This window comes from Nannobrachium achirus (genome assembly GCF_963921795.1).
Source record: "Nannobrachium achirus genome assembly, chromosome: 6".
In the NCBI taxonomy this organism is placed as follows: Eukaryota; Metazoa; Chordata; class Actinopteri; order Myctophiformes; family Myctophidae; genus Nannobrachium; species Nannobrachium achirus.
The window spans coordinates 54,537,450-54,557,359 of record NC_137815.1 but is presented as its reverse complement, the minus strand read 5'-3'; the positions used below and the strand labels follow the sequence as shown (position 1 = coordinate 54,557,359).

General features: G+C 42.8%; 1 protein-coding gene across 2 annotated transcripts in view; it reads right to left on the bottom strand.

Annotated features, from left to right (window-relative positions):
- ece1 (endothelin converting enzyme 1) overlaps positions 1 to 19,624 on the bottom strand; it is a 43,567-nt gene extending 23,943 nt beyond the window's left edge. Inside the window, exons 1-2 of one of the 2 annotated variants that reach the window (XM_080727251.1) lie at positions 19,544 to 19,624; positions 1,077 to 1,163 (exon numbers count right to left, since the gene is read on the bottom strand). In XM_080727251.1, the coding sequence (XP_080583377.1) occupies positions 1,077 to 1,163; positions 19,544 to 19,546 (90 nt within the window). In that variant the 5' untranslated portion in view covers positions 19,547 to 19,624. Of the gene's footprint in view, positions 1 to 1,076; positions 1,623 to 19,543 lie in introns of those variants that run through there. The other variant, XM_080727250.1, reaches the window with a different exon arrangement.
- Between the last annotated feature and the right edge of the window lie 286 nt (positions 19,625 to 19,910).

The following is a 19,910-nucleotide window of genomic DNA, read 5'->3' as shown; positions in this document are numbered from 1 at the left end:
TAGCACCAAAGGAATTGGTTAACTCAATTAGTGTACTATTCAGATATTAGAGTAGTTTTGGAACAGAAAACAAAGTTTGGTTGCAATAATAAACAGCAGATGTGACTGTCACGGACAACACAAAAGAGTCAGTGTTATACAATATCACGAATCGTGATTTTGTAATTATGACCTGGCAATAGCCTGACAGCGTATTGTGGTTTGCGTTAAAAGAAAACCTCTAGCTATAATTGCAACAGTTTAACATTCTAACTTGATCTGAGGGTTTACATGGTGCTTTATGGGTAGACCCTAGGCCTGTGGAACATATGCAAGACCCTTGAGAACACCTTCAAAAAGGCATGTGTCTCAGTCTGAAAAGGTTAGTTTATCCTAAATTCCAATCCTGTACAGTTACATCTATGAAAACACGTGTCAGTGTTATCCAGTAGTATAAGAGATTCCATAACGGCCACATACTGTAGCCCAGTGGTTCTCCAATTTGGGGTCGTGATCCCAAGTGGGGTCCCCAAATTATTTTGTGGGGTTCCCAGATGATTAGCTTAATGTAAAAAAAAGAAAATCTCATTCAACGGTAAACAAACCAACATAAGTGTATACAGGGTATCTGCACATTTATTAAGTGTCTATTTAAGGATTTTCAAGACCGTTTTAATACCAAACTGGCCAAATATTAAGTAATCAAGAGGCGAACATTGTGAAAATAGCCGATATACATGCTCACGGGCGTTGTGAGCATGTAGATCTGCGATTTTCACAATATTTATCTGTGGAACCGAGTCACATTAAATGTAATACCTACAATTCCAAGTGCTTGTCAGGGTGGGGGTCCCCAATTCATATATGTTTATTTTGGGGGTCACAGCCTAAAAACGTTTGAGAACCACTGCTGTAGCCAAACACACATTCTGCAGTCACAGTATACATCTTTAATGCAGAGTGTGAGGAACAACAAATTGTATGTCCACTTGTTTGAGTGTCAATATAACAATAATGCAAGAAGCAGCACTGAGTTTACAACATTGGAAGTCATGTGTCACAGATAATTGTTATCTGTATAGTGTGTAGAGATTTACCTGCATGGGTGATGATGGATAGACATCGTCACCAGTGGAGTCCACCAGGTCCTCCTCATCCAGGGTGGCTCTCTTGTACGTAGACATCTGAAAAGTCAAATGCAGAATAGAATCCCTCAGTGCTTCCATGCTCCGTCAAAACCCTCTCCTCTCCCACTGATGTGTGTGTGAGAGAGAGAGCCTGTGTGTGCCTGTTTGTGTATGGTGTCTATTCGTTAGGAGCCTCTCTCAGTTCTGCAGAAACCGAAATCCTGAAATCCATCAGGATTCCCCAAGTTCCTCGAGTGGAGTCGTCAAAAACAGTCAAGCTCGCTGACCAGCTCCTATACAGTTTCCTCCTCACGCCTTTCAAATGCAAGACACTTGCACTTCCAGTTTTGCCTGCCTCAACCACAAGAACACCATCCACAAACCCCCATTGCCACTATCAGATACCCCCGAGGGCTAATCTCACGGTACGGTCAACCCCCCTGAATGTTGTGCTTCAAATGGACTCTTCTTGACCCGTTTAGTTTAACCAGCCTCACGCTCTTCCCTGGCAAACTCCTTCCCTGGGCTTCCCATTCGTCCTGGTCTATCCAAACAAGAGACGGCAGACAGAAAGACGGAACTGGTGAAAAACAGGAAGGAGCACGTACTTGCTCGACTTACGTGACTGAGTCTCTGAGATTGTGTGTGTATACGGGAGGACTGTGCGTGCATTCCACAGGGTGGTTTCATTTAGATTCAGGGAGGCAACCTCTCCTGGTATACGCCACTCCCACTGGCCTCCCAATAGGACAAACTGAACTAGGGAGGAGGAGTAAGTAGACTCCCCCCACCCAGGACATGCTTGTTTTCGTTGCCCATGGTAACTGTTACCTGATAGTCATGACAGTCGATTGTTCTTCAGTTCACCCTGTTTAACCCATTCACCCACAGGGTCATTGAAAAGCAATACATGTACTGCTCTTAAGCAGCAGTTCTCTCCTCACTGGAGTGGGGACTTATTGGCTGTGTCCCAAATCACTCTCGTTCACTACTACTCCCTATATGGCATTCTATATGTAGGAAACTAAATTGTGAACTCATTGGAGAAAAAAAAAAATACTATAATAATAATAGACACTTCACGGGTTGCTGTTAAAGCCCGATTTTTGTCTATGTTTTTCCCCCGTCCGCCTGTCCATGTGTGTGTGCTGTCCGTGCGTGTGTGAGTGTGTCCCGTCTGTTAACAGCTAATCTCCGGGCACAGTTGGACTGATTGGAGTGAAACTGTGCACGCTCCTGGAGGACAAGGAAAAACCTCTCCCCTGCATAGGCTAGCATCACCGGCCGATTTTTGCAAAAATATTTTTTGATATATATCCAAAAATCATGTAAATCAGTACACAGTAGGGGTGACCCCGAATAGTCGACTAATCGATCGAAACGGCACCTAGTCGAATGGCAATATCTTAGTAGATTAAAGATCTTAGTAGAGTAAACTTAGAAATACAAATAGTGTCTACTAATCATTGTGGTTCTGCCGGTTTTAGAGGTAGGAAGTCTGTTTCTATTTGGCTTAGTGCTGCTGATGGAACATAGCTCCCAGCAGCCCTGACAGGTCGTTAATATGACTTATGAAATGAATCGATGCAGTTCGAAACTAGTTCAAGTAAAGAAGAACCTACGTGGATTAACCACAAGATTTTAGCCAAAGTACATATTTTATGATATTAAAACTGTAACTTAAACAATGTACTCATTTGGAAGTACCGTACGACAAACTCTTGAAACCTCCGCAGCATATGTGAGTAGTTCATTTAATGTCTGTCTCACAATCTCCGTTGTGGGAGCAGAGCTGTAGCTCCAACGCTTACTGTGCCTTTATCAGGTACACAAGTTCAACGATGTCTTTTCTCTATTCTCTTTACTATTAATTATTTTGTCTTGTACGAGCAACAACTGGAAGTGCACAGCATATTTATTTGATGCAGTAGAGTTGGTCTCAGAACAGACAGTCTGGTGGATTTTCGTCAATTAAAAAAGCAGTCAGCCGTCATGTGTAGTTTTCTATCATGTTTTTAAATGCGCCCAAAAATATTCACATGGCTCTGTATGTAATGTGAAGCACTGTAACGCTTGTATTGTAGCCTTCTACGTATTTGTTCATGGCCTATATTTATATAAAACAAATCGTCAAATATTCTGCTAAATCCTAGGGTGGGCACCAGGCAACATCTCAAGGTGCTTCCCTAAGTACTACCCCAAAAAAGTTACAGTATGTGTACCCCTGTCTATTGAGCAGAATCCACTGCCGCCGCCACCAACCAACTAACCAATTATTCTGTAGTAAAAACATTATAAAGACACAATGTATGGCATATTACTGCCTCTCTATGGTTCTAATTGACTCATATCAAAAAATCACACCTGTGTGAAGTGGAGCTGTGTGTGTGTGTGTGTGTGTGTGTGTGTGTGTGTGTGTGTGTGTGTGTAGATCATGTGTACTGATTTTTGTGACATTTGAAGAATATATGTAGGAAAAGGATCAAAAAGTGTGTTTTGGAGAAAATTCAAGATGGCGGAAAATCTATCCTGGCGCAAATGGGCGTGGCCTATATGGGGAGATGCGTCTTGACCCAAGGAATCCAGGGAAAAACGAATTGTAATTTTCCGATCTACGGTTCAAGAGTTACGGGGCAAAACGTAAAGTGGGCCGTTATAGCGCCACCATGAGGCCGAGTGATGTAATTATTTTTCGATTCATTCTTAAAATCATTATGAATCTCCTCTCCGAGGTTTGAAACTGTAGCTCCTATGGTTTACGAGAGAAAAATACTTGAAAGTGATTTCTTGCATTGTCCCATTATAAGTCAATGGGGACAATTAAGCGTCGTTTTTTGCCGATTACGTCGGCATGGTAAGGCGGATCGGAACGAAAGGTAATAGAACACCATTCCCGGCCGAGCCGCACATTTTGATGTAAATATTGCGCGAGTGGCGTAAATGGTGCGGCACTAGTTACGCGCCGAAGTCAGGCTACATACACACACACACACACACAGACACACAGACCCACACAGCCACGTATAGGGAGCTGCACACAGCTCCAAAAAGCCATACCAATGCCAAGTGGCCTTGCCTAAGACTGTTCTGGATGTATACCGGTAATAGGCCAGCCAGCAGCCAAAGGAGACTCATGTGAAAACCTGCTTTTAGTCAGTGATAGCCGGCCCTAAGTAATATGAACAGTTACCACTAGTCGACCCCAAAGACAGTATCAAGGGGGGAGGGGTAGAGAGGAGTAACCCACTGTTGGCTTTAGACAAAGCAAATCATGCAAACAACCACACCCTAATGTATCTGGAACACTAAGATTCAGGCCCACCACGTGATGAGGCAGATTGGACAAAGGCAGAGGTTAGAGAGGATGGAATGAGGAGCTGTAAAAAGGACGCACAGATGAAAGGAAATAGATGAGAGAGAGAGAAACATTTTCTATTTAGGACAAGAAATGTTTGTAGGACACTTTCCATTACATAAACATCTGCAAGTGACCTACAGTTGTAAGCATAGGCTGCTGGCTATAACAATAACAGACTGACCTGGGCTATCTCTCAGACAGTAGTGATACATCTGTGTCTTTTGTCACCTTTCCTCTCTCTCTCCCTCCTGTTCCGTCTTACTCATAACCACACATACAAGCATTTTGTATTTATACTATAACCTAGATTCTTTAAAGCCAGTCCATGAAAAGATTGTAACCCCTCCTCTCAGACAAAGACACTATATGAAACCTGAAACAAGAACCTTTCGGTAGATCATTTATGGTTGACATAACATCGTCGTTGTGATAATAGCCCTTGTTTAGATCGCTGAAGCAACTCAAGCAAGCAAGTTCCCTCTAATTAGGTTAGTAGAACTGATTCTTGAATAGAAGATAAATGAAAGTGAAGCTTAACTTCAACCTACAGAGAAGTTACATAAACTTCTGCCTTGGTTAGAAAGTGATTATGTGTGAATAACAGAACAGATTCGGTACCACGTGGTCTGCATCTGATTCTGATCACAGAACACAAAGTAACAAATAGAGTAATTTACTGGGACTAGGGATGGGACGATAAGCAATATTATCGTTTATCGTGATAAAGAACACTCACAATAACCGTATCGTGGAGATTTATTTTATCGTGATATCGTCCTCCGTCATGCACTGGGGTCAATTCACCTTTTATTTGCCGAGCTGCATATCCGGTACCATTTAAACCCTCTATAATTGGTAAAGGGTACTTATAATATACGTACCTTATTGTCTTTTTTTCACTCTTATCAAATGTCTTTGTCAAAGAAAATTGCCAATCTACAAGCTCACAAGCTTGTGAGCTTGTAGATCGGCTATTTTTTGGCAAATGATCCGCTCAAGGATAATGGATTTTGATTATCGCGATAATATTGTAAATCGCGATTTCTTCTGTCACAATAATTGTGATATGAAAATGTCATATCGTCCCATCCCTAACTGGGACATCAAGTACTACTGGCACACAGACATGTTTAGGCACCTTCTTGGCACCGATGTCTGTGCAGATGTGCCTCCTAGCATTTACACACGTTGCCTTGTGTTCTTGGTGCAGACGGGTGACGGCACATGAAGTGACAACAGTCCCTTCCTTTTTCCGGTAGGTGACTAACATCAGCCACATGTTGGGAAAGACTTTCAGTAGGTTTATACTAGGTTTTGTAGCTCGTACAGTGCGTCACAACTTCTGCCTTTGTAAGCACAGAGGGCAGGATTCTGAATGGTACAAAATCAAATTATACTTAATGTATGGAATGAAGTGTTTTACTTGGGCTTTAGTCGTTAATAGTCTTAGTAGTAGTAGTAATAGTGTTAGTACTGTAGATAGTTTGGTTTATCGTCCTTGGAGCACCAGATGGGTGGAGTTTAGAGTGAGATTGTAGCAGAAAAGATCAAGTAACTAAAGTAATTACTTTACTGTGATTGCCTAAACCTTATGGCAATATAGCTTATATTGCCTACATATCAAACACCACCAATTTAGCAAAAGCCCAAAACAAATGACGAGAAAAATGCGCTTCTCCCCGCCAGGTCGGGTTGGCTACCCAGGGCCCGCAAACTTCAAATGATATCCAACTAGGCCGGATTTAGACTGCAGTCAAATCTGTCCCAAATCCGATTTGGTTGTGAAATCCGATCTTTTGGCCAGAGTTTTCTTTTCACACAGCATTTGCAAGTGACACAGATCTGATCTGTGCGTTCAGACAGCGTCAGCCCAAAGTTGCCCTGCGGCGACATGTATGCTTTGGTTACCGTGGTAACGACGTAGGCGTCATGACGTTACGTCACTACGTCGACGCTAGTTGATTACGTTCAGGAAATGCGACATAATAGACCATATAGTAAACAAACGTTACAATATTGTTTTTCTCTCTTCTTTTACTCTTGTGTTTCGCTCCTCTCTCTGGTTTTAACTGTTTAGCTCACGTGTTTTCTCTCTTCTCTTTTGTTTTTCTCATGTGCTCAGTGCGCTGTAATCAAATAGTAAATACTCGCACTCTGTAATGATGTAATTTACAGCCGCGCTCGGGTCGCGCAGCAAGTGACGCTTGGCCAGTTTGATGTGACTTGCATGTGACTTGCATATAACTCTATGGGGTGGATGTGGTTGCTGCTTTCAGACTGAGTCAGATGTCCTCAGATCGGATTTGAAACCACCTCTGGATGTGGTTTTTCAAAATCGGATTTCATGTGACATGCATGTGACCTGTCTGGATTTAGACTATTTAAAAAAAATCGGATTCCACTTTTGATGTGACTCAGATCTGATTCAGGCTAGATTTCAGTGGCAGTGTAAAGCCGGCCCTAGAAGCAGTGCTCTTCCGAGCACAGTGTCTCCGCCAGGTCAGGAAGGTTATTGTGGCCTCCTGGTGGCGCTATAATAGGCCAATGTGAAAAGGGTGCTATGTCTTCTTCTGCCTTTCACGGCAATCGGACGCTGCATGCATGATTTTGTTCCAAAAATGTGTTCTGCAAAAGTGGACCTGCTGGTGGCGCTATAACAGGCCAATATGAAAAAGGTGGCATTTGTTCCATGACCTGTGGGAATGTGCATGCAAAGTTTCACGGAAAGCGCAAGCTGCATTCATGATTTGAGGCATTTTGTTCAAAACTGACCAATCCTGCCAACTTTGGAAGCCAATGTTAGCCAATAGCCTCAGCAAATGGTGAACAGCCTGCTTTGTGACACACTTTATTGGACCCTCCCCATCACCAACCCCCATCTCCCCCACAGCGTGTGAAGATATGCTTTCACACAGTTGATGGCTGAAGGGTCAGTATTCCACAGTTCTTGGAACCCTGAAAGCCCTGTAGTCCCTTAGCGAGGCTGTAAACCACAAGCATGCGTCAGTAATTCGTCACTGATCCTGCAAAGCAGACGATTATTTGTGGACACGGGGGCTTTCTCCAAGAATAACTGGAGTACGTTTGCGTAAGGGATCGGCAACCACTACATGTATACGTGAATGGAGACAGAAATGAGGAAGGGTGAGGCAGAAAAAGAGTCACAAGGTCACCGAAAGAGCGGAAGAATGGCAGCTAGGGATCAGTAATGGATGAACTGACATCGTTCGGCAGTGATTTGTTTCACAAGACAGGCCAGGAAGGACAGGAAGCTCAGTCAGTTGCAATGAAACCACAACCAGTTTCACAGATTGGTTTCAATTCAACATGTAAAGTCCCTAGAAGCATGGCTTATACATATCTGGCTGTTGCTTGAGGTTAAATGCAACAGGCAGGTTTGAGATGTCTTGCAAATACAAATTTGAGAGATAACTCTGGTCTTTCAGTGAGAGGTAACACATAAATAAGGATGTTTGTGCTACATTGTGCATTTACCCACAACCCCTCTCATTCAATGATAACTAGGTTTCGGTCTTGAAAATGAAGCCAATGCAAAAGTAACTAGAAAAAAGTGCTCCTTGGAAGACAGATCTCCGCCAGGTGAGGTAGGTTATTGTGGCCTCCGGGTGGCGCTATAATAAGTTAATGTGAAAAGGGTGGCATTTGTTCCTTGGTGGGAATGTACATGCAAAATTTCACGGAAATCGCACACTGCGTTCTTGATTTGAGGAATTTTGTTCAAAATGGACCGATCCTGCAAACTTTGGTAGCCAATCTTAGAATGGAATATCATCAGAATGGAATATGGAAATTCTGACAGATCCATTGATCACATGACTATACAGATACTGTACTGATTTGCGTGATGTTTCGACAAAATCTGAGTAACATAAAAATAATGTTTTGCAAAAATCTGCATCATGGTGGCAAGATAACAGGCCGATCTGAAAAAAGGCGGTGCAGAGGTTCTGCCTTGGCATCCAGGGAGTGTGTGTGCACAGTTTCACGACGACTGGGCCAACAGTGTCGGAGATTAGCTGGTCACAGACAGACGGACACATGAACGGACACACAGACAGGCAGAAGGACACAGTGCAAAACATAGTCTCGGCCATGCCGTCGGCCTAGTGGACACAATGATGCCGTTCTCAATAATGGCCCAGCAGCTGGCACTGATTCCCCTCCTCCTGCTGCAAAATAAATGTCATTCCATTTAAGTCAATGGGACCTTGACCTCACATTACATCCTATTACCTTTAGTAAACCTTTTCATCAAGATTCACTAGTTTCAAGTCTTTGTTACATGAAATGCGTTTTTGTTATGGTTCTATTAATTTTAAAATTGATGATAACGTAGGGTTGAATGATTGATTGAATCTTTATTAACAGTTTACAAAAGGTACAAAGGTACAGTTATGCAATACTACTGCTTGTTTCTATTGTGGTCCTCTGTATTCAATTCATCAAGCCATATAAAGACATAGAATACTAAATATACAAGAGATCATCAATACTAGTACAAATTGCAGACAGTGCTCTTTTATGGTGGTTTTCAAGGAGGGTAGGGACTAGGGATTCACACTTTTTGATAGCTGCTGGTATGCTTTTGGGGCTTGGGTTGTACTAAGTAAAGCAAAGGCCAGACCGCACCAATGCAACAAGTCCCAACTTGCAATAAAATCATTGCAAGGCCAGTCCACATTACACCAATGCAGCTCCTTGCAACTGCCATTGGGGATAAGGCTTGCAAGTAAGTTGCAAGTAGTTGCAAGTAGTTGCATGTTGCAAGGATTTGCATTGTGTGGACTGGCTTCAAGACCCACCCCTCCCCAACACACCAATAGCACACTGGTTGCGGTTGCACTTGTGGCCATTTTTCGCTGAACTAGGCTTCAAAACGGGTATGTATGGAAAACAATAGTTGACGTCATTCTCCTTTAGTCCATCCATATTTTTGCACTGTGGTCAGGAACACATTCCAGAGATACCACCAGTAGGCTACTAATAAAAACATAGCCACACTCCTACAGCTTTTACTAAACACACACAAAATCCGACACACATAACCCGACTAGTTGCATCAACTACCTTTTTGGTAAAGAGGGCCACTGCACTGCTAGAAACTCAGCAACGGTCCTCTCTGTAACTGCTGTACCTAATTCTATTACAATTTAGGCATTTAGCAGACACTTTTAATCCAAAGCGACAATAAGCAGGTACTACATCAATACAATAAGCAAGATGATATGTCAGTACATCAGCAGCAATACAACAAATGCATAGGAATATCAATCCTAAGCAGTAAAAATAATTTTCTAAAACCTAAAAATGCTATCTAGCTTCATGTGTGGCCATCGAGGTAAGGGGAGGGTTACAATAGTGCTATGGGTTTAGGTGGAGTCTGAAGAGGTGAGTCTTCAGTCCACAGTGGAAGCTAGGGAATGAGTCTGTAGTTCTAAGTGTGACAGGGAGTTTATTCCACAGCGGGGGCCAGGAGGGCAAATTGTCTAGGACAAGTGGATTTTTGTCCTGGAGTTTTTAGAGAGGGATCTGTCAGCATCCCTGTGTTGGCTGATCTGTGTGAACGGGTGGGGTTGTAGTTTATCAGGTTTTGGAGGTATGGAGGAGCCATACCTTTGGCTGCTTTGAAGGTCAGCATCAGTGTTTTGTATTCAGTGCGGGCTGCAACTGGGAGCCAGTGGAGGGAGCGGAGAAGGGGGGAGACATGTGAGAATTTGGGCTGGTTGAAGGCCAGTCGTGCCGCAGCATTTTGGATCAGTTGGAGAGGCAAGTGCACATGCCAGGAGGCCAGTGAGGACTGAGGAGATAGTTACAGTAGTCAAGTTTTGATATGACAGATGTCTGGACGAGGAGCTGGGCTGACTCCTGGGTGAGGAAGGGTCTGATTCTACGATGTTATGAACCCACAGGACCGGGTGACTGATCAATGTGTGCCTTGAATGATAGCTGGCTGTCCAGGACCACACCAAGGTTTCTAGCAGTTGGAACCGAAGTCACCAATGCATTATCTATGGAAATAGTGAGATCTTGCATGGGGTGAGACTTAGCTGGGAAGAAGAGACGCTCCGTCTTGTCACTTGAATGTGCTGAATGGGGTCTGGGGTCATTTGCATGTCTATTTGGACTTTTGTGTGCACCCAGACAGTTTGTTTTGAATTAGCTTGATTTAATACCACTCTATTAGACTTGTTGAAAACACAAGTCCCTGGTTCTGATTTTGTACAGTTTTTTTGCCTTTATTTTGAAAGGACAGTAGAGAGAGAGACAGGAAAAATGCATATAGTAAATTAGGGATGCTCCGATTGCGATTTTTGGGGACGATACCGATCACCGATCAACTGGAATCAGTATCTGCCAATACCGATATTTTCCCGATCACAGCGTCAAATCCATAAATTCTTCAATTTATTGCAGCATTTAGATATTTAATGATTCTTCTTACAAAACATTGACATTGTATATTAAGTATAAACATTAATAGGAGATTGCAGGCTGAGGTCCTTTAGTATACAATTCAACTTGTAGGAGTTGAAGCTGAGGTTACATTCAGTCCCACAGATAAATATTGTGAAAATAGCTGATCTAGCTTGTAGATCGGCAAAGCCGATACAGGCGAAGCCGATACCGATCAAAGCCGATATAGGCAGTATCGGCCGATCACTTACTGATCAATCGGCACATCTCTATAGTAAATCCACTGCTGGGCAATAAGAGGGCTCTTACACGGAGACGAATTTCTTATTACCAGGTAGTTTTTAGTAGTAAAACGGCCATTTTGACACACGGAGACGCGTTTTTATGACCTAATCCGACACTTTTTTGAATTCGGGTCTGAAAGTGGAAAAGTGCGTTTTCGCATCAAATACGCAGCTGTGTAATAAAGGAAATCGGCGAGGGAGAGTGCGATGATGTCATAACACCCCCTCCCCTGCTCCTCCTCCCCTGCTCCATGAAGGGTCCAGCCCACTAGTTGCTCACACACACCACAACAACAACAACAACACTACAGTAGCAACACTACAGTAGCAATGGAGGTCGGAGTGTTAGCGTTCTTGTGCCAGCAGCTACAGTTTTTGCTACAACTTTTAAGCCAACAATTATTGCTCCAAGAGCGACACCGACTGCTCCAAGAAGAAGAACACCGACGAAAAGGACACTTGCGTCACCAACGATTTCTAAAATTTCTAGACATGACAAACCCACCCCGGAGAAGAACGAGAAAAGCAACGAGAAGGGAGTGTTGGGTGGTTCCAGGCAGGACCAGCGATTTCTGGGACAATTTTGTCAATGGTGTTGTTGGAGAACGTGAATGGAGGGTGAATTTCCGCATGTCCAGGGCCTCTCTCGTCGCCTTGTGCGAAGAACTACGACCGCATATCGAAAAGGAAACTACAAATATGCGGGCACCGATTGATCCACTGAAGAGGGTTGCAATGACTTTGTATTACCTGAACGATGAGGGAAGGATACTAAAGACGGCTAACTCCTTCGGCGTGTCCCGACCGACTGCATCGGTCATTATACGGGAGACCTGCAGAGCTATCGCCACACACCTAGGACCAAAGTACATCAAAAAACCATGTACTGAGCGCGAGGTGGAGGATCTGGTTGCTGGTTTCGAACGTGCGCATGGCATGCCGCAATGTTTGGGAGCTGTCGACGGCACCCACATAGACGTGCAGGCGCCTCGAGCCAACTCGACGGATTACATCAACAGGAAAAGCAGATATTCCCTTAATGTACAAGCCACCTGTGATTACAAGTACAGATTCATTGATGTTGTGGTAAAGTGGACGTATGGTCATTGAGTGCGCTTTTGGTCAGCTCAAGGCAAAATTTGGCGCGCTACGAAGGGCTATGGACATAAACATGGATGACCTGCCCTATGTCATTTACTCCTGCTTTGTCCTCCACAATTTTTGTGTGGCCAACAAGGAGGCTACGGAGGAGGTCTCGTTGGCAGCCTTGGAAGCAGAACGGAACAGACAGCCTGCCACAGAGTGCAATCGTTATACTACTGATACCAATGAGGCCGAGGGCAAGAGAGTGAGGAGGGTTCTCGCTGAGTACCTTGACCCTTAAGGACTGAAAAGCTGAACTTCTTTTGTAATATACCACGCTGTTGCACGAGTACCTTTGAAGATGCTCTGAGCCTTTATGTCCTTCACGTCTTTTTTGTGTGGAAAATGTCTGAATATTTTTTATTTTGATTTGATATGTCTACATGCTCATTGCTCAAAATGTGTCACTTCACGCTGCATGTCAAGCTTGTAGATCTTCAATTTTTTATACTTTGATACTGTAGTATAATGGTCCAGGGATTTGATACTTTTGGAAAAGCTGCCAAAAAGTCATTCTTAAAAGTGAACCCATTTATGTATCTGTACAAAACGTGAAAATAAAGTACCACCTTGAACTTTGAACCTTGTTTTTTTATTTGTGTATAAAGTGCATAGAATGTACTCAGATGGCTAGATTGCAGTGTTGGGAAAAGTATATATATATATATATATATAATATATTTTATATATATATATATATATATATATATATATATTTTTTGTTTTTTTTTGTTTTATATATATATATATATATATATATATAGGTAGCAAAACCACAATATAAATAATTTGACACTGTTGAAATGTTAAGAATAAAACATATCAAGCATTGGCATCAATATACTAAATGAATGAACCCAAACGGGTCCATTTGGTTCCATTTGTACTCTGTCAGTTACAGTCTTGTAAGGGTCTATTATTATATCATGTTATAGGCTTTAGTTAATGTTTATCGTAAGAAAATAGTCCATAGATCATCTGATGCATGCATTGATGCTGGAATAAGCTGCTCTTCAAACCAGTGCAGCTAAACGTTCTCTTATTGATCAGTTATTGTGTTCATCGAAATCATGTAAGTCAGTGGTTCGCAAACTCATGCAGCCCCATTAGAGAAGATAAGCCAGGGACCCCCCATAAGAGAATATATTTTTAAGGCTCCAGGAGTGATTACCCAACCATTTTAATTTCAAAGATCCCCAATTATAACTACTCTCAATGGTAAAATTATTGATACAAATCTGCATTGATTAACTTGAGTAAAATTTGCAAAATAATATACATCTGTTATTTGTTGAAATACAATTACTTGAAAAAGGGCAGATCTACAAGTTGTTATTGATCAAATCAAACTTTATTTATCAATCACTTACAAAAAAAATGTCCAGAGTGCAGTGCACGTCAACAGTGCCACCTGTAGGCCGGGCATATGAACTACAGCATTTTGCATTACATGGTGCGTTCCGTGTAAATGCAGACAATATGAGCCAATGCGAGGTGTAAAGGCGATCTCATTTTGAAAACGAATCCAAAATGAGATCGGCAGCGCCTCCGTGTAATAAGGGCCTAAGTCTCCCTATATCAGTGCTGTTGCTTATAGAGAATCAGAATGGGACTTCACTTTTGGAATGATGAAATTACTGAACAAAGATGTAGCACCAAATAGTTTTTGAACATAAATTGTTAAACTGCTGGGTTTTTGTTTGACACTTTACTGTACATATTTGTGGTTTTTCTGTCAGAGGCTGTCAAACTGCCTAGTTTAACTGTTTGAGGGCCACAGATAAAGAGAGAACTGTCACAGCTACAACTACCTAGCCTAGCTGAGCTAGACATCCCAGCCATGTTAAAACAAGGTAGGGATGGTCTAGGGTCGTGCACTAGCTCTTCAATTTGGGCACACCCATTAGCTCCAGAAAAGGGAGCTAGCCCCTGATTGGCTAGTTACAAAGTAAGGCGGACTTTGTCTCTCTCGCAGCATGTCTCATGTGAGCACATCTCATTCTCCATGCAGCAACAGAACAGATAACATGGGTCTTTTTGCATACTGAGGGATCCTGGGTGTTGCATTCCTGGAATGTCCCCTGCTGTGTTTAGCTGATAAGTGGGTGTACTGTAAACAATGACAGTGACTCCCCTCTCCCCAGCTCCCCTCCACCCCTAGTTTTTGTTACCTCCTCCCATGAATTTCTTCTGAATGGGAGAAACTCCAGACTAGATACTGCAGTTAGTTAGCTAGCTGCATTAGTATCTAGGCTGGTTATACCAGGCTAACAACTACCAGGGACGTGCTGGCCATAGGGAAAAGCGGGACAACTCCCGAAAGGCCGGTTCATTCCTGGCCGGTCCAGGCCGGCCATTAGGAAAAAAATAAAAATAAATGTCGGCCTTCGTTCCATTTTGGGGGCTGGGCGGCCAACAAAGTAAATCGTTACTGTCGGGCAGAAACCTTGTATCAACAAGTTTCAAATTTGATTTTTTTTTTCGCAAAGCAAAGCCCTGCCATTGCAAAAAAGTAGTAAAAACAGCAGATCTACAAGCACACAACGCCTCACACCGCGAGGCGTTGTGTGCTTGTAGATCGGCTGTTTTCACTAGTTTAAATCATTTTTAAAATGATAAAATGATAAATACAAAACAAATGGTTTTGGACGTCCAAGGTTTGCACACGACAACGACAAAATATAACTCATGTAATTGGCCCACTGGCTTGTCACTTGTCATGATCTGAAATGGCAAATCTTTGAGTAGCAGCAGCGCTATGGAGAGATCTCTCTCTATAGCGCGCAATGAGGGCCTCTCCAACTCTTTTTCCCGGGCTGAATCAGGGGCCCAGCACGTCCCTGACAACTACCATTGCATTGACGTCAACAGATCCCTGGCAATGTCTTCTTTCAGAGTCAAAAGATATTTCCTTTCGAGAAAACTCCCTGATAACAAAGTGTTTGACAGAACAAAAGGGCAACTTTCCCAGGAAAACTGGTGCTGTGTATATTTCATATTATAATAATAATAATATGATCTCTCAATCCAACCCTTGATGCTTAGTGCCAAGCCGGAAGAAATGTTAAAAATGTGTGTGCAGAGACTGAGAGTGAGATCGATAGATGAGTCCGTGGAGTGGTAGATCCAACATTCTCCATGCAGGGTCCTGTTGACATATAGCCAGTCTTTTTCCTGCGCATCTTTCTAAAGCCATAACGTGCTCATGAGTAATTGCTTGTTAAAGCAATCACCTCATCACATTGCAGCGCTGTCATTTCGTCAAAGTGAGAGAGCATGTCTTCCTTTGAGTCACTTTTCAGTAATTTAATCAGTTCCACCTGCTTGTTTGATGTATTGAGCTGAAGCCAAGGTACCAGCATATGACCTTCATGCCACACTGCCATTCACAAGCTTACACCTGGATAATGAGTAACCATAATGGAAAACAATGTATGATAGTCTAAACATGGCCACTTCCATGTAATGTTACCAGTAAGACTCCCTAATCGGGACAAATAGGGCAAAAATGTGTTTTTCCAAAATCTTCCTGATCCATGTTGATGACATGAGTGTAGACATGCTGTGTAGTGATTTTCGTGATTTTAGGGCAAAATCTGTGTCCAAAAATGTGTTTTTAAAAATCGGCCTGAAGGTGGCGCTATATGGGATAGATTCATGTTGATGGGATGAGTGTAGACATACTGTGTAGCGATTTGCGTGATTTTAGGGCAAAAAATGTAGGAGCAGTGTCCAAAAATGTGTTTTAAAAATCGGCCTGAAGGTGGCGCTAGAAGAGGGCCATGTGAGAAATGAGGGGTGGGGTCTCCGCGTTGCCTTGGCGGACGAATAGGTACCGGCCCCGGCTCTCCCGGACGCTCCTAGCCCGAGTTACGGCATTTTATGTGAGCTGCAGTGGAGGGGGTCCTCCACTGGGGGCGCCACCACTTTTGCATCCGTTCTGGAGCACCAGGAGTGGGTGGTCCCCAGGAATTCCCCGTGAGCAGCCCCGTTGGGGTGGTCATTTGGTCATTTTTGCACATTTGGTCATTTTTTACACCTGGGGGTCCCCCAGGGACCCGACCTGGGGGTCCCTGAAGCTCCGGGGGTCCTTGGAGGTTGTAGTTTGGCAGGTAAGGAGTGTGTGTGCAAAATTTGGCATGGATGGGGGCAACGGTTGTGGAGATATGAGCAGGGCAAAAGTGTGACGTGTGACGGACGGACGGAGAGACAGCCGGTGGAGGTTTTGGTAGTAAATGCGACCTACGGTCGCAATTAAACGGGCCAGTCCATCACTCAAGCATGAAATGGAGCAAAGAACCATCTGAGCCCGAGTTTCAAAGTGAAAAAAGAACTAGAAAAGTGTCTGTCCAAGAAAATTATGTAGTCAATGACTTGTAATTACACTGGTTTGGGCATTTGAACCTATCATGAACATGATGTCATTGAGCAAATTATTCCATACTCTATTGAGGTGAAGTTGCAATTAACAGATGTTTTCATAACAAAATGTATGCTTGTGATGATAATCTTTCATATTCCTGTCAAGACTGACAGATTATTAGTTGTATTAGTGTGTTGCAAGAAATGCTTTAGAAACCAGTAAGACTCCCTAATCGGGAGATAAGCGACCGTAGCTGGCTTATCTCCACAAATAGGGCAAAAATGTGTTTTTCCAAAATCTTCCTGATCCATGTTGATGACATGGATCCTTGGAGGTTGTAGTTTGGCAGGCAAGGAGTGTGTGTGTAAAATCTGGCATGGATCGGGTCAACGGGTGCGGAGATATAAGCAGGGAAAAAGTGTGACGTGTGAGCACATTTGGTCATTGTTTACATCTTGGGGTCCCCCAGGGGGCTCCGGGGGTCCTTGGAGGTTGTAGTTTGGCAGTCAAGGAGTGTGTGTGCAAAATTTGGCATGGATGGGGGCAACGGGTGCGGAGATATAAGCAGGGAAAAAGTGTGACGTGTGACGTGTGAGCACATTTGGTCATTTTTTACATCTGGGGGTCCCCCAGGGACCTGGGGGTCCCTGGGGCTCCGGGGGTCCTTGGAGGTTGTAGTTTGGCAGTCAAGGAGTGTGTGTGCAAAATTTGGCATGGATGGGGGCAACGGTTGTGGAGATATGAGCAGGGCAAAAGTGTGACGGACGGACTGACTGACTGACTGACTGACTCACTCACTCACTCACCCACGGACAGCCTGTGGAGGTTTTGGTAGTAAATGCGACCTACGGTCGCAATAAAAAGGTTTGCTTATTCCTCATACAGACAAGTTGAAAGCAGGCAATCATATAAACCTTACTGTGTTATTGGAGTGTTAAATTAGCACTTTATTTGCATATATCCAAGGATAAGGTGTCAGTGCAGTGGTGTAAAGTAATTCAGTACATTTACTCAAGTCAATTTTAGATACCTTTACTTTCATCAAGTATTATCATATTTCGATTTATACATTATACTTCTACTCCACTACATCTCAGGGGGAAATATTGTACTTTTTACACCACTACAATTATTTGATAGTTTTACAAGTTACTTTGCAGATTGAGATAATGAATACAAAACATATAGCCTATTAACCACTCAAACACTATTTGACACTTCTAGCACATCTAAAGCTCACAATGCATTAAAATGCGACTTATTGTTAAATGTTAACATACTTTGGTACAATTTTGAATACAGAACTTTTACTAACAAGAGTGTTTTTATATTGTGTTATAGGGTATTGCTACTTTTATTTAAGTAAAACAAAAACCAGTAAGACTCCCTAAATCGGGAGATAAGCGACCGTCAGGTCACATACAGGGAATATGGGAATTGGGACAGATCCCTTGTTGATGACATGACTTTAGAGATACTGTGTGTGTGCGCCGCTTTGCGTGATTTTAGGCCAAAATCTGAAGGAGCAGTGTCCAAAAATGTGTTTTTAAAAAAATTGGCCAGATGGTGGCGCTAGATGGGACAGATGCATTTTGATGACATGACTGTGTAGAGATACTGTGTACCGCTTTGTGTGATTTTAGGGCCAAATCTGTAGGAGCAGTGTCCAAAAATGTGTTTTGCAAGAATCGGCCTGATGGTGGCGCTAGAAGAGGGCCATGTGAGAAATGAGGCGTGGAGGTTGTGGTTTGGCAGCCAAGGAGTGTGTGTGTGTGCAAAGTTTGGCATGGATCAGGGCAAAGGTTGCGGAGATATGAGTAGGGTAAATGTGTGACGTGACAGACAGACAGACAGACAGACAGACAGACAGACAGACAGCCGGTGGAGGTTTTGATAGCAACTGCGACCAGGCGGTCGCAATCAGAAATCTTATGTCACTTCTTCAGAGTACAAACCCTTAGCACTTCCCCATTCCTCTAAATTCAACAGATGAACATTTTTGATAGCATCTAAGTCTTCTTGAGTGCATGGCATATTGGCGTTTAATTGGAAAACGCTCAAATTAATTCATAATGTAGCTTGATGTAGGCCTATTTCTTCCTCAGACCACTCTTGTTGTTAATATGTCATACCACATTAGATTAATCACATGCCACCAATTAAAAAACATTTCAGCATTCCTAGAAATGTAGGCTACTCGGCTAAAGGTAAAATATTTGGCATTGTAAGTTGTAAATGTAATAAGTATCAAAAAAAAGTAATAAAAGTAAAGTACAAATCCTCAGAATCTGTACTTACAGTACTCAAGTATTTACTCAGCTGTCCACCACTGCTCATAGCTTTGCAACCCTTGCTAATAGAGCTGCAGACAGTCTCACTAATTTGGCATTTTAGTGACATGGTTAGTGAATGCATGGTTATACTCTGTCACCGCGGCATTAAATACTGCATGAAGAGCAGCACGTTGAATCGTGCAGCAGTAATGTTGTGTTAGCCAAGTGTGAGGTCCGCGGACCGTGGCGTGGCGTGTAAGCTATTTAACAGAACATGAATGAAATATTATACCCCAAGTCGTAGGACGTAATTCTCACTCAAACCCTGGGCACGCATGGCTATTAATGCGATTAAATTGCGACAATTGCCGACCGTTATGACTTTTCAGCTTTCTTGGCAGAAACTGAACATGTTGTGGAAAATATCGAGAGTTTACACAGCCTATTTAAATTAGCCAGTGTGTATGTTTTAAGCCTAAAGGAGCTAAAAAAGCAACTCCTACTCATCGCAAAAACAAAACAACAAGATGTAAACGTTCGATGTGATGAATGATATAGAATGAACAGAATAGCATTCTTACCATTTTAGATGATCCGCCACTACTGCGGCCGCTTTAACGGGTTCTCCTTGCTTGAACAGCTGACGTGCGTCGTGCGTACTATCAGTCTACCACCTTCTCTGTAAATATTGATTTCCCAGAAAGACCATAAAATGTGTTGTTGACCAATGGCTGGCAAGACCAAAGTCTGGGCCGACCAATGAAATACAAGACGTGGGCGGATCGGATGGGACTCCATATCAGTCCTTTTCTGAACCCAGATATGACAGTGTGTGCAGTGGTGGTAAAAGTACTGTAATGTTTTATGTCTAACTAACCCAATAAAAGTACTAAAGTAGACTATTTGTATAAAAATGTATTAAAATGTATACAAATCTTTTGAAAATAG